The 25074-nt window shown below is 41.8% G+C and overlaps 1 protein-coding gene across 2 annotated transcripts in view; it reads left to right on the top strand.

Annotated features, from left to right (window-relative positions):
• LOC308328659 (uncharacterized protein) overlaps positions 1-24782 on the top strand; it is a 42236-nt gene extending 17454 nt beyond the window's left edge. For both annotated transcript variants that reach the window (XM_080782667.1, XM_080782666.1), the window contains 7 exons: positions 777-1588; positions 9915-10076; positions 15192-15354; positions 17054-17193; positions 18136-18257; positions 20555-20659; positions 22136-24782. In XM_080782667.1, the coding sequence (XP_080638793.1) occupies positions 788-1588; positions 9915-10076; positions 15192-15354; positions 17054-17193; positions 18136-18257; positions 20555-20651 (1485 nt within the window). In that variant the 5' untranslated portion in view covers positions 777-787 and the 3' untranslated portion in view covers positions 20652-20659; positions 22136-24782. The remainder of the gene's footprint in view (positions 1-776; positions 1589-9914; positions 10077-15191; positions 15355-17053; positions 17194-18135; positions 18258-20554; positions 20660-22135) is intronic.
• Positions 24783-25074: the final 292 nt, after the last annotated feature.

Raw genomic sequence — 25074 nt, 5'->3', positions numbered from 1 at the left:
CTTAAATAAATAATACGTCGTTGTTTAATCAGAACCCCAGGATTTTCCCAGGGAAAATTTATTTTCTTGAACTTCCAAAAGTTTGGAAAAGGAAAGAATGAATATTTGATTGACAGGGAGCCTATCAGATTGCCTGCAGCGAGTAAGAGGAGAGGACACATATGACTGCTCCCTCTAATGGTATTAACTGGAGCTCTAGATCAAAGCCAGACAGTCAGGTATTGGGGACACTGACAGTTAGTGTGTGTCCTGCCGTATATTTGTGCCCCCGAGGCAAAGAATGCAGGATTGTATAGCCTTAAGTGTAAATCCTCAGGTTTCAGCAGTGGATACTTGGCTGACTCTGGACTCTGTATATTTTTCTAGTACACCAGTATGGTCAAAGGAATTGGACATACATGCAACCGTGAATCCGTTGGAAGAGGCACACAATCAGCCCCCTCATAAAACAGGCCAGGGCATGTTTAATGTCCCTGAACTGTTACAGTTCATGTTTTTGTTCTCAACATATCTTTTACAGGCTAACATGCTTAATGACAGTGATCATGATACTGAATGCCATGGGAAGATTCTGTGACATGGCAAAATTACCACGTCGTGCCTTATTTGCAACACATACATTTTGGCTCAAACACAGGTATTTCGAGGTCTTTCATTTCATTGTGGATAATTCAAGGATACTTAAGTCGAAACTGTGAAAACTGACAGCCCATGTAATGTATGCAATAGGGTGTACATGTAAGTACATTTCTGTTTTCTTTCTCTGCTCTTCACAGGGAAAGGGGACATGGTGCTGGACAGTGAGGTCGTGCTTACCAAAATGAAACTCTTCAACAACGTTCATGAGAAGCTCCTGATGTTGGATGACTCTGTGTCCACGATCTCCACCGTGTCGGCCTGTGAGCAGGACATCTCAGAACCCACCAAAGCCTCAGAGGTGAATTCCCACCTTGACAACATTCCTGGACAGCCTTTGATGGAAACCAGCAGGGACTACCTGGCAGCCATGTTCTCGGACTCCCAGCTGCCTCGGCTGTACAAGTTTGAGTCGGAGGACTCTGGGGTGGAACTACCCAGTGGAGCTAACTCTCCCTCAACGCCAACAGGCTCTGAGCAGAGCTTCGTGGTTCACAGTCGAGAGTCCTCCTGCGACTCCTGCCACTTGAACACTAGTGACATGATACCTGACACACTACACACACAACAACAGGACTCTGACACTGCAGAGACGGGGAACTCGAATGATAATCCTCCATGTACGACGTTTGACGCTCAGGACGGTGCGCTTGTCAAGTCAGTGGAACCCTGCTCCCCTGAGAGGGTAGAACTGCACATAACCGAGGGTGAAGCCCAGTACAGAGCTTTGGGAGACACCACTGAAACAATTATAGAGAACTCGGAACAGGTTGAGGAAAATAATAATGTGACTGAAAGGGCTTGCTCGGAGCACAGCAGGCCTAGCAGCCGATGCTCAGTGGGGGCCTCTGATGACTCGACGGGAGCTGGCTTTGAGGAGCAGCCCCTGAGAAAAAGCACCACCAGTGACAGCCTGGAGGAATACATGGAGGAATGCTGCAGAATCAGTGAGGTGAGAACTGTTTGTCTTAACATGTTTACTCAAAATGCTTGCTTGCAAATATGCAGATGCTTCCCATGTCTTATTTACACACTTATGTAACAGCCCATAAAAAAATTAGGGCCCGTTTGGAGGGACTTCTAAAACTTTCAGTCTGCTTAAATCACTGATGTGGTTCTTTTGTACTGTGAATAGTTTTTAATTTGTTTATTTTATTTGATCTCACTTACCATAAATGGTAAGATAAATCAGATACTTCAAAGTGATAATTAAAAAAATGGGATTTGCCCAGATCATGATGCAGACCTTCAAGTGGATACAAAGACATTTAAACCGCTTATAAACTATTACTAATTGCTCCACGTCGTCACATAGGACGTCACAGTGTTATTGTATCACAGTGCTTACTTACGATGTTGTTGCCCAAGGGCAATTGGATAGGGCTATTCGGATTTCCTACAAAGTGGCAGGGACTTGACTTGAGGAAAGCCCTTTTGGGTGAACAGCAAAGATATTTTAGGACCTCTGTCATTATCTCTAATTACCAACTCTTCCCAGCTTATGTCACCAGCTAATTATCTCATTGCTAGCAAAATATGATTATGGGAGTTGATGTATTTCCCGCAGTTTATTTCAGGGTATGATTACAAGCAAAGAGCCTGAAGTCATTGGATATTTTCTTCAGTATTGCCACCTCAGAACAAAATGCTTTAAACCACTGCAAACCAGGCGTCCCTATTTTGGACTTTATAAAATTTATATTATAAGCGGGAAATGTTAAAAATTCAAAATGATTTTCCTGGATTTTCCAAATTTCTCGTTATTTTTGCGGGACACTGTCGAACGATGTATAATATAACATTGTATAAAATGTGGCTTAATTTGAGGCGAGTTATATTATCAGTCTCAGACCTGCTGCTTGTTCCCAAAGGGCATGACAATAAAGCGACTGTACTCATTCATGCCGGCAGTAGCAGCATGCTCCCTAATCAAAGCTTGATAGTAAAAGACCCGTGATTTTCATTCATCTCATGGGGTGAAAATATAGACATCTGGCTTCTTCATGTCTGAACTGGAAAAAGAAACAGTGGGTTCTAAGAGAGGCGCACCTGACAGCTGTATGGGTTGTCATAATCACCTGTTTGATGTCCTGAAAGCATCACCCTCACGCCTCACTTAAGTCTTTTGCTACAGAGAACTGTTAGCATATGAATTTGATACAGACTTTTTTGTTTTTCACCATATGAATACCTGCTGTTGTTTTAGACTGTGGTGGGATTAATCAGCTTTTTATGATGAAAATCATGCTAACAAAAGGCTTGTCCTCCTTTAATGCATCAATCTCATTATAAAAATATAACTACATTATTTGGAACTGGAACAAAGTAGAATTTATTTTGGCATAATGTATGTATGCTTTATAGTATTTAAGATAGGAGAGTGTAGACTAGAGAGACTAAAAAACAACACATGGTTGGTGGCGCACTACCTGGCTGCGCCTCCACACCCCCAGATTGTCGATGATTAATTTCCTTTTAACCCAAAATGAACCTTTTCATTGTTGAGTGGAAAGTGGTGTTCTTCTTGTGATGACCTTGATGACCTTTCAGCGATTTCTCAGAGCACCGATAATGACATTACATGAGGATGATCATATCCTAAAAATATTTTAAAAAGTTTGACAAAGAGAGAGCTTGATAGTTTTACCCTAACGTACACTTCCCTTCAGTACCATGTCATTGAATAAGGAGGGGGTTAAATTCCCTAACCTAGCCCTACTGTACTTCAAAGCAGATATCTAGATATCTCAACACATCCTCTCCATCTCTCCCCTTGAAGACCTTTCACAACAACGTTGCGTTCAAAGAGACCCCACCGAAGACATAGCTTTCATCCTTGCCGACGGATCGGGTGAACCAAAACACGAGAATCTGCTACATGTGGGCAGAGGAGGAAAGGTGGAGAGGGCATGCGTTACAGTGCGAGGTCGCTTTTCCCTGCACCCACATGTCATGCAGCACCTGTTCATCTGTGCTGAGTGACTGTGAAGATTGCTGTGGCGATATTGTCGCCGACCAGCGGCCCCTCTCTCATCTGCGCCCTGCCTGCTCTCCAAGCCCAAATCTTGGCGGCCTACCTAGACGCATCAAACAGGTGTCAAATAGCTCAAATTACTCACATATTTACCCAGATAAAGGCCCTTTTATAGATGTCTGGGGCCTCTGTGAGGGAACTGCGAGCAGTGGCGTTTTTTAGGGGGCCCACCTCAGCCTTCTTTAGGGGTACATTGCTGACAGGCAGGTAGCCGTCTGTTATAGTCACTTGTCACCACAGCTAATAATGTAATTCCTTTGCCTGCTAAAATGAATCTCAGTGGTCCAAGGAAGAAGGAACCTTTTTTAAGCGAACATCAAGGGCTTTTCCCCTTCACTTCATTCCATCAATTTTTTCTTTCCATATTTCTCTGCAGTTTTTATGTGCAAGATGAACACACAGTAGTGACCTTGCTTTGGCAGTTACTTAGTTGCCTGTCAAACAAAATATGTTGCCTTAACAACAAAACACAGCCTGACCGCATAAAATATGATGATGGCTCAGAGATGGAGCTGTATGGCACATAGCAGATGTATTTCTAACGTCAGGAAAATAGCCTCGGATCATATGGACTTGTTTAGCCCTCCATGTGATCTGCAGCGTCTGTATCCGCATTTGGGAAACCATCGGGTATTCAAAGCATATTTCCCTCATCAGTGCAGTGTGAAATATGGTCCAATTAAAAAACAAAGCCTGGATATTCTTTTGAAATTGTGATTGTGACTTGTTTTGCATTCCTCAGCAGTAACGTATGAACATGCACAGCGCTGGTGTGCCAAGCCTCATGATGGGGTTCACTCCTTACGCTCGTAGTAGTGCATACTGTAATTTGACCTTCATAGTAGGCATCCATGTGGTCTAATATTCAAATACTATTATTACACTGCGTCAATGTGTTATGAGCAGATATCACGTGAGGTGGCAGATGTGAGCAACTGAAATGGGTCACTGAATGTGCTTCTACGTTGTTTCACGCTTCCCTCAAAAGAATCGGTAGATAAGTCTCTTTCCGTCAAAGCAGAAAGAAAACAAATCATCACAAAAAAGCACACCCGTGCATGTAGTGTGCTCCCCATTGGTTGCTTTCAAAGATCGACTGTAGAGAAAGCGAGTGCAAGCGCACTATCTTCACTCGCCAGATTGTGCATAGAGAAAATAAATAAAAACAGAGCCTGGCTAGGAGAACGTGTGTACGAGTACTGCACGTACCTTTCTCTCTATCTGTGTGCGCACCCCACATCTGGTGCTTCATTCCTTTCCAACACTGTCATGTTTAGGAAAGTATTTTGGATGCAGAAGCTGCTGGAAACATCTCGAAGCAATGGCCAAAGGAGGCCGTAGTTTTCCATAGTGATTTTGGCTATCATTCGCCTTATCATTCTTATATTTATTTGATATGATGGAGAATAAATTAAAAGAGAAAACCATGGCGACACAGCGAAGGAATTCGCAACTGTTTTTGATTTATCCCCAGTTGCTGGAAGAAGAAAGAAAAAACATTCTCACGAAATAAATCTTTATAGCTCGCTCATTGAAAAACATCTTTCTTTTACAACATCGCATTCCAAGTGGTTATACTAACAGCGACAAAGAAGAATGCTTGAAGACTGTGTAAGTACTAAGTGGGACTCAGAGGCACCCACTTCCTCATCACCCAGGTCATTCCCACGTTTAACACATTGTTGTCCTTTCACTCACAGTGACAGCGGAAATTCAGAGGAAGGGGAACGGGGCGTGTGGCTGTTAGTGTTTTTTTGGCGTGTGCATCATTCAAAATGGGCTTTTGCACGCGAAAAGGGGGCATTCCCGGACCCCCAGACTCTCTTCCACACTGGCCCTGTGTTACGCACCTTCGTCTAGGGTGAAGGCAAATAACATAATGCGAGAGGAGACAGGATGAAAAGAACTTCAATTTATTGGTCGTCGTTCTTTTTAGTCCACAACAGAGACATTTTTGTACATTTTCTTGTTCACAATTCACACCTTTGGCTTCGGAGTGCAGGTCCTATGCTAACAAAACGAATCTATCTAAAAAACAAAGGTTTACCCCTAACTAAGGCCCTAACAAATGATTTACACAAAGTAATAATTCTAATTCCCTAACTACCCTAACTAACCAAAATTACAATAAACAAACAAAAGAAAATATACCTGGCACTCCTACATGGTGTTTGGTAGGGACCGGGCTTCTTATTTAACAAGACTTAAATAATTAGGTTTACAGGTTCAAAACGAAATAAAGAATACAGTTGGCAAATAGGCAAATTAACTTACGGCATTATGAACAAGAACAAACAATACTAAGGATAATAATAAGGCAGGCACGAGAGAGGACTAGAGGGATCGAATCTCTGCTGCAGAATGCTGTCGTCCCCTCCTGAAGGCCAAGTTCAACTGAGCTTTTATACAGAGACAGGAAGAGTGGCCAGCCAACAGGAAGCTGGTGTTGCCAGGGAGAACCAATAAGGAACAGAGGGGCAGGTCCAATCAGGGACCTGTCACTCAGAGCCATGTCTGTCAATTCACTTGAGTACTGCAGTAGGAGAGATACAGTTTGTTACCTGCCATACACATAATAACAAGTAACAACTTATAATTATTATGCTCATTAAATAGCCACCATAAATAATAATTATACTTAAACAAATAACAAATAATCAAAAGGACCGTGGTCCGTAACACCCTGTCATCGTGCCCATAGGGGTCTCTAAGTTGCCTTGGCTGAACTGATAAGATCGGCCCACCCCACCCAATCACCATCACCATCTCTGCCAGGAAGGCCACTAATAACTAACGGCCAGTGGCCTCTCGTGACTAACTACCCCGAAGAACAGCGTGTCGTCTCCTGGAAGGAGGAATACCCCTGTTTATCTCAATTATGCCGCCCATAAACTACATTAGCCTACTGTTTACAGTGCTTTGACTGTCCACCCGTTTGATCAGTTACCAAATCCACCTGTTGAAGATGGTCAATTGAGGAGCACTCTTTTATTCCTAAATTACGAATTTTAACATAATTATTCCAGGCCATAAATGCCCATTTCTTATTAGCCTTAGAGTGGGAAAAAAGAGAGCGTATCATGTACAGTTGCAACTCGGGTCCATTTTATAGTATAGAGGCTTTAAGTGATTATATTTACTGTACAGTATGTCCATGAGACAATGCAAATTTGAGCAACATTTGTCTCAAGCTCCAATGAAACTGAAAAAATACACAAACACCTCAGTGTTCATTTATCCATTAATTTGTAACTTAACTTAACTTTGTACCGTCTCTTAGTTAAATTAGTTCTCTCAGACGTACAGTGTAATATCAAATACAGAAACTGCTGCGTGAAAGAAAGATAAGAGGCGATAAAAATGTCACGTGGGAAATGGATCCCGGTCAAGCGTGTGATGTGGTATCTTCTTTCTCCGTCAGAGGAAATGAGTGATGTCAGACCGCCATGCTGTTGTGGCTGCTGTCCTATTGTTTGTCCAGCCTATCCACCAGAGTGCCAGCTCCCTCACTGGAGTTTCACAGCCAGTGGCACGGGAAAGGGCTGCTGGAAGGGGGGAAGGAGGGTGCGAGACCCCGACTTGAGCTCACATCCTGCTTTTGTTGGGACACTTTTTGGAATGTTGATGATTGTGTAAATATTTTCTCAAAATTTCCTTTTTTGTATTTGTGAAAAACGTGAACATCTGCACCTTCCGGGCAAGCCATGGCACGCCACGACACCCCAGAGCAAATACATTAATGAAGAAAAATTCAGTTGCTGAGAAATTAATTCTCAGCAACACATTTGACGTTAAACAGAAGTAACTTTCACTGCCTGCCCACCCCTAAAGACACTTTTCCTTTACCTTGTTATGATTTATCATGGACCTCATAACCAAGTCTTTTCAAGAAGATATTGCAGACTATCTTTTCTAAATCTAACCTGACTGCAATAACATTCCTCTCAATGGCAACATATCATATGTTATCCTGTAAGTGAAGGTACCCATAGATCCTATGACATTGTTTGTGTAAAATATCTCAATTTCTACCATGGGAACATGGAAAACATACTCCCCGACAATTAATCAGAAAGACCACAAGTGAAACTGTACATAATTGATGCTGACATGTCACGATTATGTAATGAAGTCAGGATGAGGTTAATTGCTTTCATTCTTCAACCCTCTGGTCAATGTTAGCATGAAGAGAGACAGACAAGAGAGACATTGGAATGCATCAGGTTGCTAAAACTGGCTTAAACATATATGCGCTTCACATATAACTGTGTATAACTGTTTTTAAAAGCCATACATCATCCCAGTAAGAACAGACTAAAGCCTGATTTATACTTTGTCGTATGGCAGAGTACAACTACTTTCATCCTATACCATCCTAAATAGGTGACATTTCTTCAAGCACTTTAACCACTTGAGCCCTAGCGTCCCTGGGAACAAGCTCACAAATGAATGCTTGATGTTGCTCACAATGTGAGCTTGAAGTTCATCTATTTTCGCTGAAGAGATTTGGTGTAGAGGGAAAAAAGAGCACACCTAGTACAGTGCCAACTCAGATCCGTTTTACTAAGTATAGAAAAAAAATTATGGAAACAAATTTGAAAGCTCATGCTTTTAGATTTGTAGTCCATTGTACAGATCCCCAGGGAGGGGTTTCCCCAGCTAAAGGGTCGATATTTAGGACCAGGTCTGTACCATTCGTGTAAATCAGGGGTTCTCAACCTTTTGGGAAGGGGACCCTCAAAATACTTTGGCCATCTCTCACGAAAAATGGAATATTCGTTGGGCTACATTGTAGACTAGGTGCCCGGACCGCTATGCTAGCGGTCTGGGCCTACTCTGAATATTCTGAGTACCAATTGGTTTGTTTGTCCATCAGAAAATTACATATCCTTTTTTACCAGACAGTTTGAGGATTAGGGATTATGGGAGAGACGTTGCTATAATACCCACATCATAGTGGATTTACAGTACCATTAACCTGTCACCAGTCTTACTCAAGCTAGCTGTTTCCTTGTGAAAAGGATTACATTACCCACCAGTGACCTCTTTGCTTACAGGCAATCCAATGAATACGGTATTCAAGAGCATTAGAACCAGTCAACATTATGATAATCAGATAATAATGTTTTTAAAGCCACACTATTTTACATAATACAATGTTACATTATTGAACTTTACGACAAGACTTCTACCAAGGACAATCAATGTGATCCTTCAATCTAATTTCTTTTGTGAAAATATCAAATGTCTTTGGTGAGAAATCTGTCAGATCTGTGCACCACCCCCTCCTCCCCTGTATAACACAGCGGAGAACACTGACGTCACCAAATCTGCACTGTTATGGGTTAGCTGTTAGCAAAATAGAAGGTTTGCTCCCACTCCTATGCCACTTTTCCGGGCTCGTTCGCCAAGGCTTGTGGACTGCGGTCCCATAGGCTAACAATTAAGTGACAATTTAAGGGCTTTTAAGACCTTTTTAAACATTTAGTACCGGAACTGCATCAAAATAAAGGCGTTGCTTGCGCCAGAGTAATCGCCAGAGTAGTGATCGCTTTTATTTTGAAAGCCATGAACCGGAAATACTTTCTTAAAAAAGTTGACTGACAAAGTGACCTCACAATCTCCGATCATCTTAATATATTTATATACGCTCCAAAAAGAGTTCATGCGGGAGAGACGGATGAGGAGCAGAAATGAAGCGCCAGCATATCGATCCATTCATCACCACGGAGAGCGCCCTGGATCAGGAGATACGAGTCATTATTTCCGCCACGCTAACATGGGAGTCAATGACAAGCTAATAGTTGCACAGAGCGTTAGCATACGGCAAGCGAAAAGCGAAATGCCAAAAAAAAAAAAAAGAATAATTCTGAATATTCTTATCTCGCCCCGTGTCGTTTGGACGTCGCTAGGACGTCCACAGACGTCGAAGGCACCTCTCGGTTCCAATCCTTATGACGTTTCAGGACGTATTATGTACTAAATTTATAAAAAAAATGAATGAAAAAAGACCATTACTGCATTCAAAGTACCAAACTTACTTAACATTAACCAAATTGTTAAATATTACTTTAGAAAGAGGCAAACAATTATAAAAAGAAAAAATTAATCAGCTATTATATTTGTGTGGAAACGAGTCAAACGAAATCTTCCCCAATTAAACAAAATGTTTGGGGGCCTGGGGGTCATGGCCTGTATAGACTTCTGTTGTTTTTGATGAATACTATTTTTGTTGATCCTCCAGGTACATCAGACTGGCTCCAACCCTCTGGGCTCAGGTCTGGGCTACCTGGAGCACATCTGCCAACTCATTGAGAAGATTGGTCAACTCCAGGAGACCAACCTACGACTGCAGAGACAGATCTGTGGCCTGGAGAAGGATGGCAGGATGACCAAGACCAAAGAGGTGTGTGTGTGCGCCATATTTTAAAATGAACATCAAACTGGGGATGTGATGACTGGGGTATAGAGGTAATTAAAACACTCACCCACCACACAGTGGTCCTCCAGGTGCTCTGATAAACATAATTGGCTTTGTTTGTGGGAGGGAAACTAGTGAATGTACTTGTCACTGCACTAGTAGCCTGAACGTATCTGAGCTTTTCTTGGCATAGAGGGGCAGATCAATCTAGCTCTGGAAATGGACGCCGGCTGCCTGTTACTTGGTTCACCAACCTATGTTTTTTTCTTTCTTTTGAAAACAAAACGCATGCGGTATCGGTAACGCATGCTGCATCTCAAGGGGCTGTCCCTTCAATAAAAATCTGAAATCTAATGGTTGTTAGTCATACAGGATTAAAGGTGTATTTGATTAATACAACAGCTGTGTCAGCCCACTATAGAGGAATGGTGGCACATATGGGCCACACATTTGGTATCAAACCAAATAGAGATGCATATCTGCACTAAGTTAATATACTGTGTGTGCGTGCATATTTTCTCTGCAAATGAGGGAGTGCAGGAATGTTTATATATTTTAACATTTATGCCTATGATTCTTAGACTGCAATCAGAACATAGATTTCCACAACTGAAATGTTAGTTGAACTTGGAGGAAAGTACAGACCCTGTCAAACGATGATTTACAATGGCCAATAAAAAAGAATCTTTCTGGAAAATAACATTAGTAGAATTCCAGTAGTAGTGTAATTAAAATATTTCAAATTCTGCACAGTTAACACTGAGTAACCTACTGTATACAATTCTATTCATTGTATGTATAGTCCAACTGTGTACCTCTCACTTTCTGTTCACAAACATATATATATAGCTTTGCTCAGGTTGCTAGCTTCATGCTGCAAATAAAAGCACTACTAATTTGTGTTGTTTGACAATGTTTTGCTGGAATCGTCTTCTATGTCAGAGTAGTGATAATACAAGCTCATGGGAAGCATTTTTGACTATGTGGCTATTGAAGATAGTGTTTGTTGAATCCATTGTTCCCATACTATTAAAAGATAATATTGAATCTTTCTTTGTGCAAATTGTTATATAATAATGTTATAAGTGTAGTCGCGTTTTAATCTGATACCATCATCTTGGACTTTCTCTGCATTGTGTTCGCGTCATCTGTCACTGACATTGACATTGGACACAGGGACCTGTAAAGAAGGCATGTTGTTTGCTCCTTTAAGGTCTTGGCACAATACAGGAGCAGCTCCATTCAGGGGGTTTCACATAGCCTGTTCTGAAACTAGCCTTGGCAGTTTGGGCCCGGAGGCCGGAAAAGCTTTCCAGTGGAGCAGTGGGTGAACCCAGCGTGAGCTCCCCGACTTCAAAGCATTCAAAGACAGGCGGAGAGCAAGAGACAGAGAAGGGGAGAGAGAGGAAAAGAAGGCTCAGTTTCATTTTATTTCTACAACTGCTTTTAACCGCTTTCAAGTTTCAACATGGCATCCCTATTTTGAGCATGTCATTATAGGGGAACAGTTTTCCCCCCCCCGAAAATTGCTAATCTATCTACGATCTAAATGTCTCAATAGAAGAGCAGGGAAACAAAATCCTACCACAGTTATACTGTATTTATGTATTAACATATTCTACCATATCGATTGGACAAACCTTTATTTGATTCATAAAAGGTCCATTTTCAGTGATGTTTTTGCAGTCTTATAGGATGAGATCGTGTGTGTGTGTGTGTGTGTGTGTGTGTGTGTGTGTGTGTGTGTGTGTGTGTGTGTGTGTGTGTGTGTGTGTGTGCGCGTGCGTGCACGCACTAGCTGCTCTTCCACCAGACCACACCGGCTGCTTCTCCCCTTTCTCCCGCTGTGACATTCTCAATGGCAAAGCCACGAGCCGAGACACGTTCATGGCACATCAAAAGGGGGACAGCGGCTCAGCTTGGACGTGTCTAAAGGTCTGTGAATAGGCCATAGTGACAGCCAGAGCTCCCCTGTGTGTCCGCCAAACTTCATCCACCTTTCACACCAGCCCCAGAAGCACAGTTGGACACATAATCACCAGGCAGAGAGGACAGACAATAGGCAGTTTACCACCTTCAGACTAAACAACCCTGCTGCCCTCTAAACTGGTAGACCACCAGGACTTCACATGGCGGTGAACTGTATAAACTGACACACAAACTCATGCATAGATAAATATCCTCATCGATTTTGAGTACACTTACGAGGTCAGCATAATAATAAACATTGAAGCCCAATGTTCAAAATGAAGTAAATACTGTACATTGTAACGATGACCGGTGCATTGATACAGATACAAGTTTACAAAGTCAGTAATTGATATCTGGTTGTGTGCTGGTGTTCGTCTGATCACAGCGGTGGTGGCTCAGGGGTAGAGTGGCCAGATGGTAACCGCAAGGTTGCCACTTCGAACCCGGGCTCCCCCAGAGTTCGTGTCGAAGTGTCATTGAGCAAGACACTGAACCCCTAATTGCTCCTGATGTGCTGGTTGGTGCCTTGCATGGTTTCTGCCGCCATCAGTGTATGAATGTGTACGTGAATGGGTGAATGTAATGCACAATCTCTTTAAAGCGCCTTGGATAAAGGTGCTATATAAATGCACCATTTACCATTTACATTATTGCAACATCCCCGGATTGATTCTGGCCAACAGACAGTTCTCTCCTTCTCTCCCTCTTCCCTCAGTTTCCTGTCTCGTTGCTATCACATAACGCCCAAAATAACAAATATCTGTTCATCCTTAGAAAATTCTTGCACCCCACTCACATGGATCTTCTATGTGCTTCATAAAGCAGTCTCTTCAGTCATTGAGGGACAGGAAGTATGTGGTGGAACATTCCAGAATCCCAGAATGTTTGTTGCCCCTTGACTATACAGATAATACTTCTAACAGCATAATCCTCCGCAGGGAGGTCAGGGGTCATTGGCCTAGTGTGGGTGCCCCGCCCCCTCTGAGCCCCAAAAGGTTGTCCGGGGCTTTCTTCTGAGGGGATAAGCACACCGATGGGGTGGTCCATCCAGTCCATAGAGGGAGTCGTGTTGATCACTATGCTGGACCAGCGTTCCTGGCAGTGCCTGGGCTTGCCTTACAGGCACAGGCATGTCTAAAGGAGTGGTTCTCGAAGTGGGGTCCGGGGACCCCCAGGGGTCCTCGAGTGGTCTCCAGCATAATAAGTTAAAATCAGTTTAACCACTTTAACCCTACTCTATATGCTGTACATCAGCTTTTTGACAAAAGTCGATCTACAAGCTCGCGGCTGCTACTTTAGAATATTTTTTAAACATTTTAACAACACAAATGTTGTATGGGGCTCAGGGGTTCCTGGCACGTAACCTTTTCAAATAGCAGCCCGCCACAGCCAAAGGGTTAGGGTTAGGGTGTGTGTGTGTGTGTGTGTGTGTGTGCGTGCGCTGATGACCAAATGATGCATTGTTTTGGAATCTAGTTTTGACCTTGTGTCTATGTAGGTGAGAGGTAATTCTGGTACAGAGAGGTTACTTCACCTAATCAGAAGCTGTGCAGGTGGTTTGTGTACTGTACGTGCAGTGCATGTAGTACTGTACTGGAGATGTTGGTCACGTGTGTGTCCGCGCGGGTCCAAGTAAGTAGAGACGGCCAATAATCCCCCTGGGTGACATTGTAAATATGATTCTGCACAATGGAGTAGGAAAAAGCATCTTGCTCACTGTCTTTCATCTGCATTGCCGCTTGTGTGGTTTGAACTATTCTGGGGTTCTATGTGGAAATGACATGCTTAGTTCCCTTTGAGTCAGAATTCACAGATGTGAACTTTAATCACACCCATCTTTGCACTAAAGTGACTCAGTTAATCCTATTGTTATTTTGGTTTTTACTTCAAAGAGTATTCTAAGAGTAGGCCTACTCTAATCTTAAGAGAAGAGTAGGAAAATAGTCAGACGCATGTACGCACACGCACACACACACACACACACACACACACACACACACACACACACACACACACACACACACACACACACACACACATAAACTCACAATTACTGTATTTTATACCAGTTTATAATTACAATACAGTATGTTACAACACAACACAAGCCCAGCACTTGCAATAACAAAACATGTAAGAAAATAATAAACAAAATTAAGTTTAAAACGGTAAAGCAAAGCTCAAATATCACAGGGTCTTTAAAAAACTAAACCGGCGCTCTTATGCCGTAGTCTGAAAACCCACCTATTCAGACTCCATCATGGCCAATAGCACTTACCCTATACCCCCTTAGATACCACTTTTTAGACTTAGATAGCATTTGAAACAGACTTATAGCATGTCATGTAGACAGCACAATAATTGCATTGTATGTAGTCATAGCACGTCATAGTACATAGCATAGTATAGTATATATGTATAGTTTATATGTATAGTGTCATTATATAGATACTGTATGTTCTAGTTACGTTCTTAGCTTACACAAATACACATGTTTCTTGATAAATGCATTTTATATATGTGATGTATTCCCATGCCTTTTTGTTCTTGCTTAATGTAAGTCGCTCTGGATTAAGAGCGTCTGCTAAATGCCTAAATTGTAAATTGTAATTGTATGCTAGAAATGCAAGTGCATGGCGGCCCATAATACATTGCTTCTGAATTTTTACCAGATGCTTGCTTCCTCGGCCAAGTATGTAACATCGGAGGATCCTTTTTGACCCGTGAGCAAGAAACAAAACAAAGTGAAAACTTACTGCAGGGCATTTTCATTTAACAAGGTTGAGCTGCAGCCATACGGTTTTAAGTTGAGTGTAAAAATTGACCTGTAAGGGCAATGAATTGCTAACTTGGACAGAATTTCAATTTCGACAGTGTGAAAACACCCAGAGTGAGACGGTGCTTCAGCCAATATTCAACTCACCAACTGCCGATTTTTGTGAATAGCTGTATCTTGACCGAATTCAACATCTGTTTCTCATGCAGATCTCTTTTAGAGGCCTTAAGAATTTATATCAACAGACCTGTGTCCCAAAAGAAGACTGCACGGTCAACCGAGGTGAGCCTCTCATGCAGGCCCAGAATGCCTTTCACACAGTACTGATCTGTTTGCTTTGTCATTCTGTACAGGACTTCTTCCAGCAGCACTGTAGCTGTGGCGCAGCCTGCCTGGCCTTCCAGGACGTTCACAAAAGACAATCCAGGAGTGAATGTCTCTCACCCAGCGGTACCCTCTCTGACCTGTCCACCATTCCTGAGGTCACACGACATCCACTTATGTCAAGGACAAGAGGTGTGTTGTAACTGGTGGGACATTATATCTGGGGGGGTCGTAATAGCAGTGTTAGTACCACTTATTATTAGTTAGTTAGTAGTGTAAGCCGCTGATGCCATTGCATCAAGCATATATCTCTATACAGTTAAATATGCACAGTGTCTGCTTTCCATTTGAGGTGATGGGTGTGGTAGAAGAAAGGTGTTCATAATAACAGTGTAAAGTTTCAAAAGTGTTCCTTGAAGTCTACATATTTAATCATAATTTCCGCCAGCAAGCAATTTTGGCTGATTTAGGGTTGCATAAGTGTGCTCTCATATTCAGCATTGTTGCCAGCAAGGTTCGGTAGGTTGAATCCTGGTTTATACTTAAAAATATAATCTTTCTTTTCCGGGTTTACCAGGCAGTCTCTCTTCCTCATCATGTGTCCTTGTAGCACAATGGATAGTACGTTGGACTCATTGTCTGCCGGCAGACATTATTATTATATAATATAAATCCTGTGGCCTCTATTGTATCTACTGTATCAGAAGGAATTGTCCTGCGAGCAAGCGAGTATGGTATGAGGTCATAGAACCACTATGACATCATGCCACCCACGGTCGATCCCATTACAACATTACAATTTCATTAGCACCTCATAACCTGCTCCAGTGGAACATGCATGCACCCCCTCCACACACACACACACACACACACACACACACACACACACACACACACACACACACACACACACACACACACACACACAACCACTAACGTTTTTAGGGACAGTGTTTGCCCAGCGTTAAACTGAAATGAATCTGGCTGGGTTTGTTTATTAAAACAGCTTTTGCAGGGCCTTACATTTCACAACTCGACCGTAAAGCGACCCCAGTTGTGTTTTTCAGTGATGACCTTTACCACGTCATCATCACTACACCATTCTAGCCAATGGAGGTCATTTGATCGGCAGGGTTGGCCCCCTTAAATGTTATTACTGTTGTGTTTGAGCGGTCCACTTTGCCTGAGGAGGTGGTGGTGGCTGACAGTTCGGTGGTCCCACGAGAAAGGTGAAATTACGACTTGTATGGAACACAGGCAGAATTCCAGGCATTCTGCTTACGAACGGAACATATAATATCCCGCAGACTCAGGAATTCTGTGCTCCTTCCTCTGATGGGTGGGAAATTGGATCTGGAGAAGAGGTTGAAGAGTCAGGAGAGATGGGGGGCCCCGGCTGATGGGTGCAACGGGTGATGGGGGGGCCCCAGCTGATGGGGGCCCTCCGGTTGAGAGGCAGCGAGGGGGAGTGGATTGTCTTTCCATACACAGTCAAATCCCGTGTGTGTGTGTGTGTGTGTGTGTGTGTGTGTGTGTGTGCGTGTGTGTGTGTGTGTGTGTGGCGGGGGGGGCGGACGGACGGACAGACAGGCAGAACTCCTCTGGGACCTCTGATTCCCATCACCATTTGTCATAATAGACCTCACTCCCTTCTTTGTGTGCATGAAAACTGTACACACACACACACACACACACACACACACACACACACACACACACACACACACACACACACACACACACACACACACACACACAAATACCCTCTCACTTTATCAGCAGCTCAACCCGGGTCAGTGTCCTGTTCAAAAGAATAAAAAAGAGCTTTCACCTTCCCTGAGAATGTAAAATAAACAAGACATCGTATCTGCTCTCCATGTCGTTGGTGCAGAACTGGCCAGTGACGGTTCATGCCAGCTTTTGGGAGCTGCACCGCTGTGGAGGAGGGGTCAGAACCGAAGGAGCTACACGGAGGGAGAGACACACTTCCTCTCTGACAGCACAGAGGGTCTCTCCATCCCCCACCGAAGAGTGAGTCACACTGAACACCCACCCCTCTGACTCACACCGCATGACTGAGTCAAAAGGCAAAAATAGCAGATGGTATGACGCGGTGTGAGCTTGTAGATCTGCTATTCTCAGCAGAGTGTGCCCAGAGTGTTGACACGTGGAATGATAAACTTTCATAGATAAACTTTCTTTCCTAAACCTTTCTTAACTCTAGAGAGCCTCCCTCTGTGAGAGTCTCAACCTCTGGGAATGGCAGGAAGTGATAGTTGATGTACTGTAATTCAATATTTAGGTTGTTGGATGATAAAAGCTGTACATTACATCTATAAAGGAATGTGCGTATCGCTGGTAGCTTTTCTGCGTTTGGTCGTGGGATGTTCCTTCATCTATCTGACATTCCTCGGAATAAATCCTATTCTGTAGAACAACGATGTCGCTTGTCTACAAGAAGAAAATTGCAAGCTTTACAAACGCCTTTCAATTTCAAAAGAACAGTTTTCAGCAGAATAAGAACATTTTCAGCAGCTTTACACAGTTACATCAGATATAGAGGTTGTTTGTTTTCCCTGTTTCTCATTTGTGTGTCACTTGGAGGTCAGGGTTTGTCTACTTTGGTGAGATGGTATGATTGTAGCAAGTGCTATTAGATATTTTTTAGCCCCACTAGGGCAGGGCTCTATGACTATGTCAGTGTGTCAGTCTGTTTCTCCCAGACAAGATATCTAAAAAGCTACAGGCTAGATTGTCGATCTGATTTTCACCTTCACGCTCCGCATAGGATGGCCAATAGCGGTTTTGGTGACCCCATGGCCATTTCCCTCTAGCTCCATCATGAATTAAAAATGTATAATTGCACTCAACAAATTCCTAGGCAACCAATTATATTTGGAGATATCTTGAGTGCATTCATGCTCCCTGGAGGATGAACCTTACTGATTTTGGCGACCCCATCTTTGTGCGCAGCTGAGTGAGAACTACACATGGGGCAGAGTTAAAGACCTGGTGAAGAGGACAAAGCTGAGGAACCAAAGCAGGCTAGGACTTACTTCACCATCTCTGAAGATGTCCTGTCCACAGCTTTACAGGTGAGGATACATCGCCCCGTGTATATTTATTCTGTTTATTTCTTTTTTTTTGAGCAGTGCAGCTGCTCAAATGCACAGCTTTGTGTGTATGTCTATCTGTCTGTCTGTCCAAGCACGGAATGTCTGTGACGTCATATAATTAAACGGGTATACAAAAAAGATGTACAATACAATAGAGTGAAAGTACAGTACACGACACAGGTGGATGTTTAGTCTTTGACTAAGAGAGAGCTCATGTATTGTGAATCTGTAGTTTCCAATCTGTTCCTTTTGTCACTTCTCTGTACGTTGTTCTGGTTTTGGTAGTAATTTACAATATCAATAGTTTCAATGTATGGGCTTTCAAAGGGTATTTCACAGATCCACTGCACAACCACAGAACTATCAATTATTTCATCACCTTTGGCATGCCTGGCTTTTACTGAACTGTAAGATTGTGAGTGTTTATTTAACTCTTAGAGTGTACAAATGGAACCAACTTGTACACGCTCAATGTTACAGGCACATACGGGTCTTAACTGTAAATCCTTTATCTGGGGAACCCCCTTTAATTTAATTCTGAGAGTTAAATAAATACTTTTTGCAGCATACATCTTTACCTCACATTTCACATTGTGAAACCCTGCCAGAGAACCACAGTGGCTTTTCACAGAAAGATTAGTGTGATGCCTGTGGCAGTTTGCCATGTCTCCATGTTTTGTTTCCAAATATCCAATTTCTTCATTATGTAAAAGAGATTCCTCACAGATTGTGTGTGTGTGTGTGTGTGTGTGTGTGTGTGTGGGGCACTGTATATCTGTATCAAGTTTCCCCGCCAAAAAACGTAGCCTGCGTTATTTGTCGGGAAGCGACGCTGCCAAAATACGTAGCCTACGTTTATTCAGTAGTATAAATGTGTTTCATCCGATCTAGTGGAAAGGCTACTCACAGCAATGGATGGCTATCTGTTGTTAGCTTAGACACTGGACTGCGCCATCTTGATTGTGCACGTGCACGCATCGCTTTAGTCTCCAAATCCCCCTCCCAGGCGGCATTTCTGGTCAAAATAACACTTATTGCACCGAGCCTGGCGGTCGCAGTAATGCTGCCGGCATAATGCTTCTCCTCGGCTTGTGAAACAATAACAATCGATCCGACACACACCATTAAGATGACACAACATCCGGTCGCAGTGTTTTAGATCTTCAAAATAAGGGTTGAACGGGGCGATATCCTGGTATGTTATGAATTAATCCCGGTGGATTAAGGGTTAAATGACATTACAGGTTGTCATCATGCAGAATATAAATAGGCCATTGTGAAGAAAAACAAGTAGACACTAATTTAGTTACACCGTGAACATAAATTATGAGGGAATAATAAATCTATATACAGTAGCCAACATATGAACACTAATTTAAAAATTAAAAAACAATACATGCCATTATCTTTTTCAACTACCAGAAGGAAGGACTTCTTAATTGCTTTTTTGGTTCTGAAATGATAACAGCCCAAAACCACTGAACCACTCTACTCACCTCCCTCACTTTAACAGATTGACTCTCAAAAACCCAACCAGAGAAATCATAGCAAAAAGGGAGAAAAATGACTAATGGGTTATTTAAGGCATAAAATGGCCTTGAGTCTGAGAAGTTAACTGCATTGTTCTTGACATTTTCATATGTAAGATGGGTGCATCGTCAGTAGAGCGGTTGTGTGGTATTCCTTTGTTTGAGTTGTTCTAGAACATTGGAATCTGGTGGGAGTCGGAGGGCTGCAGGAAAGAACAGTTCTTTCTCTGGCCTTTCAACCTATTCCCCGAGCCTGAGCAGGGCACTTGTCTCCAAGAGCTTGGCCGTGACCCAGACTAATAGAGCTGGGGGTTGGAGTGTCAGCCGTGAGGTATGCCTGGAGGAGTAGGAGAATTCCCCCATGGATTTTAACAGTGGTCTCAAGATATGGCTCTCATCCAGCATTCATTAAAAGACGCCACTCTCCGACAGAACTGCACCTGGGACTGTCTCCAAATCACGGCTTATTTTATAGTCCTTATATTATGTCAATGAATGAATACTTCAATATTCCCAGAGCTCTCTTTGTTTAGTGCCATCTAATAGCAGTGAATTTAGAACGACACCATTGTTGCTGTATATACTGTATGTCAGGTTGAGTGGAAATGGCAACAAATTTCTCTCAAATTGTCTTCTCTAAAGGTCGTTCTGCTTCATTGTGAACTGAAGTGGCCCAAATGTCTATCAGAGACACTGTAGAATGCCAGTGTCTCTCAGTGATCAAAGCCTGTGTCTTTTCCCCCACAGACCTGATTTGGGAACAGTCGAGCTCCCTGGAAGAAACCGGAACTCCATGATTGCCTTGGGCCATCAGCACAAACTCGATTTCCCCTGGCTCCAGTAACCATGCAGGTACAGTGCACAAGTGCTCTTTTCACACTATGGTGCTGACCTTGTATCATATACTGTTGGACGGCATACAAAACTGAGGCACACGTCAACACTGTATAGTTTACTTTAAATATTATAATGTATTTTTTTAAATACTCAAAAGAGATACTTTCAATTTAGATTGAAGGTGGGGATAGGACTACGTCAAAGTGAATATTAAGCTGACATGGACCAAAACTGTCCAAAAGTTAATCAAAATCATTTTGATTCTAATCACAATAGTCTTTATAGACCAATTATTTGTTTACCAACATTGGGACTGGGCGCACGGGTGACTGTTTCATGTAATCAATTCCCAACAGATCTCCAAACCTGTTGTTTTGGGGAGCACTGGTTTAAGTTCATTCAACCTCCTTGTGTGTTGGCTAGTGAGAGATGCAACCTAGGAGACATTTATACTTCAAAGCACAACAGTATTGCGCACAGAGAACAGCTGATCTGATACAAGCTCTCATCGCATCGCGGATGCGACTGTTGTGAGCTTAGAGGTCTGCATGCGCGACACCATCGCGGGACGAAGCATAAATTATACTTGATGGGTTGCAGGTGCGCGTGCAGCCATGGACAAACAGGCTCTTCATGAGCACACCTCCCGTTCTTATGACAGCGACTGGAGGTATGGTTTTGAGGACAACTGATTTGAATTGATATTATTGTTCAAACACAACAGAAACCAAGGATTATATATTTCAAGGGCGAGAGATCACAATAAAAATCCTAATCATTCTTCCTCCACACTGGGAGAAAAACAGCATCTGAAAGTTTGATGGTGCATTTTTTTATATTGAGTGCAGTTAGAACTTTTCCATTGCATCTTATGAGAGGAAGGGTTCTTGTGCTGCCACTATGCGCGCGCATGCTGTTGCTTATCAGTGTGACGTTGTCTGTTATGATATGATATGATATGAACTTTATTTGTATAGCGCTTTTCAAAACATAGTTCCAAAGTGCCGCACAGAGCAAGATTAAAAACGGCAAGAAACGACACACAATAACAAAATGAAAATGGCACACAAAACAATAACAAGAATGTATGTACAAATGGCTATTAAATAGTTAAAAAAACAAAACAACCGAGCGGCAAAAGCCCGGTCATGGAATGTTAAGGCGTCTATTCACACGTGCACGGTTTAACCACTTAAACCCTTATATATTTTGTCTGCCTTGGCTTATATCTACTAAATCAAAACAAATCATTGTAGATATATATCGAATTTGTAGATAGTCTATTTTCGTTATTGTGTGCACGTGCACGTGCGCGTGCATGCACATATACAAATCTTTATTCTTTCTATGGGCATATCCTCCTATGGTGGGGACTGGGGAGCGCCTCACTGAAACAATAACATTCAGTGTCCACATATACTGTATCTGCTGGATTTATTCAAACACTCTTCTACACACTGCCCACAATGAGCACCTCTGTCTTCTACACAGATATACGATCCAGATGGGGCTGGGTAAGAAGAGGCTTCCCTGAAGAGCAGAAGGACTCCATGATGTTGGACAGAGATTCAAGATTGGAAAAGAGAGGCAGGAATGGAGGGAGGGCTGAAAGGATGAACTATGATGGATCATAGACAAGAAAAGGAGAGCACCAAGAAAAGACAAGATAAGGGTTAATGTTATGGTTCTAGAATGATGGATTGATGGTCTTGCATGTAAAGGTATATTGCTGTGTTCATACAAGTTCATACAGTTTTTTTCAGTGATGTTCATAATCAACTTTTGGAAGTGATGCATTTTCTTTATCCATTCTTTGTCAAAAGAGTAACAAACAGCTGTTTGCTACTGGATGGTATAGTACAAACATCTCAGTCATTGTGAGATAGTTATTGGCAACTCTAATTGTGCTTTAAGCTGTGTTAACATTCATTCACCTGTAAAAAGTAATCAGGCCTTGTAAGAATTCTGTTTCAAATTCAGAACAAGGCAATTCATTGTCACTTTACTTAGCACATGCGCATACACTACAATACAATAAGAATGCTGCAAGTGTAGACAAAAATGTAATGTGAAACACAATACATGTCATATAATTTTGTCTCACCGTACGTGGTCATACAGTATCATGTGTATATACTGTATAATACACAAATGATAGACGGCGGTGTGTCTTAGTGTGTAGCCTTGTACAGTAATAGCTTAAGAGCAAGGAAAGGGAATGAAAGTAAAAGTTTCGAGACCTAGAGATATTTATTTTGTTCGAGCAAAGTCAAATATCTTTAGGTGTGAATACACCTTACCTCAAGTTACAGAACCATAACTGTCCATTTGGTTCCTAACTATAAACCATTTAACTGGAGGCCCCCATCAAACCCTGTTAAGGACCCATGGAGGTCCCTGGACTCCATGTTGAGAACCAGTGCTCTGTGTGGGTTATGTGCTATGTACATTCCTATGTCTATAAAGAAAGCATATTATGTGTTAAAGATCATGTAAGATCATTTAAAAAAACACTTCTCTATGATGGCTAGCATCTGATCTTACGTAACAAGATCAACGTCGTATATGACATGACTTCTGACATGACCAAATAGGGGAGCTCAGGTTGAAAATGGTTGAGTCTGTCTGTGGGGTTTATATTTAACCTAAAAAGTATTATCAAGAGCTTGTGACTAAATAATATCTACATTGGATCTAATGGAACACAGGCTCTTTTTTCCCCATTTCCTGAAAAGTAACGGTTTTGGACAAGATTATCTGCCTGACAGCAACTATATAAGTTAAAGACATATACTGTGAGAGAAACTTTGATAGCTAAAATCTAATCTTACATAACATAAGATACTTTTGGTTTTGGTTTTCCAGATGAAGAATAATCTTCCATTGATCAGTCGGCTGCCGTAGCCTCAACTGTCAAATAATCTCCCCATAAACGCTGATGATAAGTGGCTGCTCAGAAACACTGACCCCATGATACAAGGTATATGTCATGACCAACTTTTTCAGTGACACCTTAAGTACTGTGATTTAGCATTTTGTACGCCAATGTTACGTCATTGAGATTCCCTTATCGGATTGCTGACGAGATGCAGAATGAGTTACAGTGTCTAAGAGAGATGAGGATGGAATGAATAGCAAATGATGAACTCCATTGAAATTAGAGGATCTTTTCTCCACTGAGATCCAATAATTAGAAGATTAATCGTTCCATGCAGACAAGGTTTCAGTAACAGCGACTATTATAATAAACTTTATTTATATAGCACCTTTCATACATAAATGCAGCCCAAAGTGCTTTACAGAGCAGAATAAAAATAATAAAAACATAAACAAGAACAACATTAAAACAGGCAGGCAGTTAAAACAATAGGACAATAGCGAAGAGCATAAAACAGTGGCAGATCAGTACAAAAATAAGAACAGAGATTTTAAACTCGACTAAAAGCAAGAGTGAAGAGATGAGTTTTAAGCTGTCTTAAAAATGTCTATAGAGGGTGACTGTCTGAGCTGTAGTGGCAGTTTATTCCAGGCCGTTGGCCCATAAATGGCTGCCTCGCCATTTTTTTCCCCCGAGCAGGCCAGCAGTGGAGGACCTGAGGGGGCAGTTAGGGACATATCTAGGCAAACAATCGTAGAGATAGGAAGGTGCAAGACATATTATGGCAACATATGAACAGCAGCTGTGCTACAGTATATTTATAAGACAAGAAGCTCTTTGTTTACAAGACACTAATTCCAAACCAGTGTAAAAAAATATATTTGTATTGGCAATACTGAAACCAGTTTGAACTGGTCATACTTTAGCTAAATTACATTGTTAGTATGAAAAGTATACATACAGTACAATACCAAGGGGTATTTCATAGCATGTTATTATATTGTATCCCTAAAGTATAAATAACAATGTTCTTTCATTGTAATATACTTAATTTTTTACCTCTGAATATTCAATTAAAAGTTGAAAGAATATATGTTTTATTTGTATAGGCAATAAGAACTGTTTGTATGCAAGATACAGTTGCTTTTCAAGATGGGAGTTTGCTATGTGACTTAAAACACCGTTATCGGTTGTATATTTCAGTATGCATATTGCATTAATATTCAAAGTTATTTTTCAAATAAAGTTTATTCAAAATGAGATGACAAGAGACATGTTTTTCCTAAATGATTTTAAACTTGTGGTCAATTCTGGAATACCATGTTTCACAGAAGGTGCTGAAGAAATGTCTAAGTCTACAAAGAGCTCAACAAATGGAAGTCACATAAGCCTATACCGCCGGTAAATTTTTTGTGTGAGCAAAACAAATACGAGTTGTAGTGTATGGGGTATCCTCCTTCAGTGGAGAAGTACAACTGAACTGGCCTGACTATAATATATAATGAATAAATGTTTCTCCGCTTACTGGAAATTGATTGAATACTTTATTAAC

The sequence above is a fragment of the Protomyctophum bolini genome, assembly GCF_963924005.1.
Source record: "Protomyctophum bolini genome assembly, chromosome: 14".
NCBI classification, from domain to species: Eukaryota; Metazoa; Chordata; class Actinopteri; order Myctophiformes; family Myctophidae; genus Protomyctophum; species Protomyctophum bolini.
The sequence above is the reverse complement of the archived record's forward strand: the minus strand, read 5'-3'. Positions and strand labels throughout refer to the sequence as shown.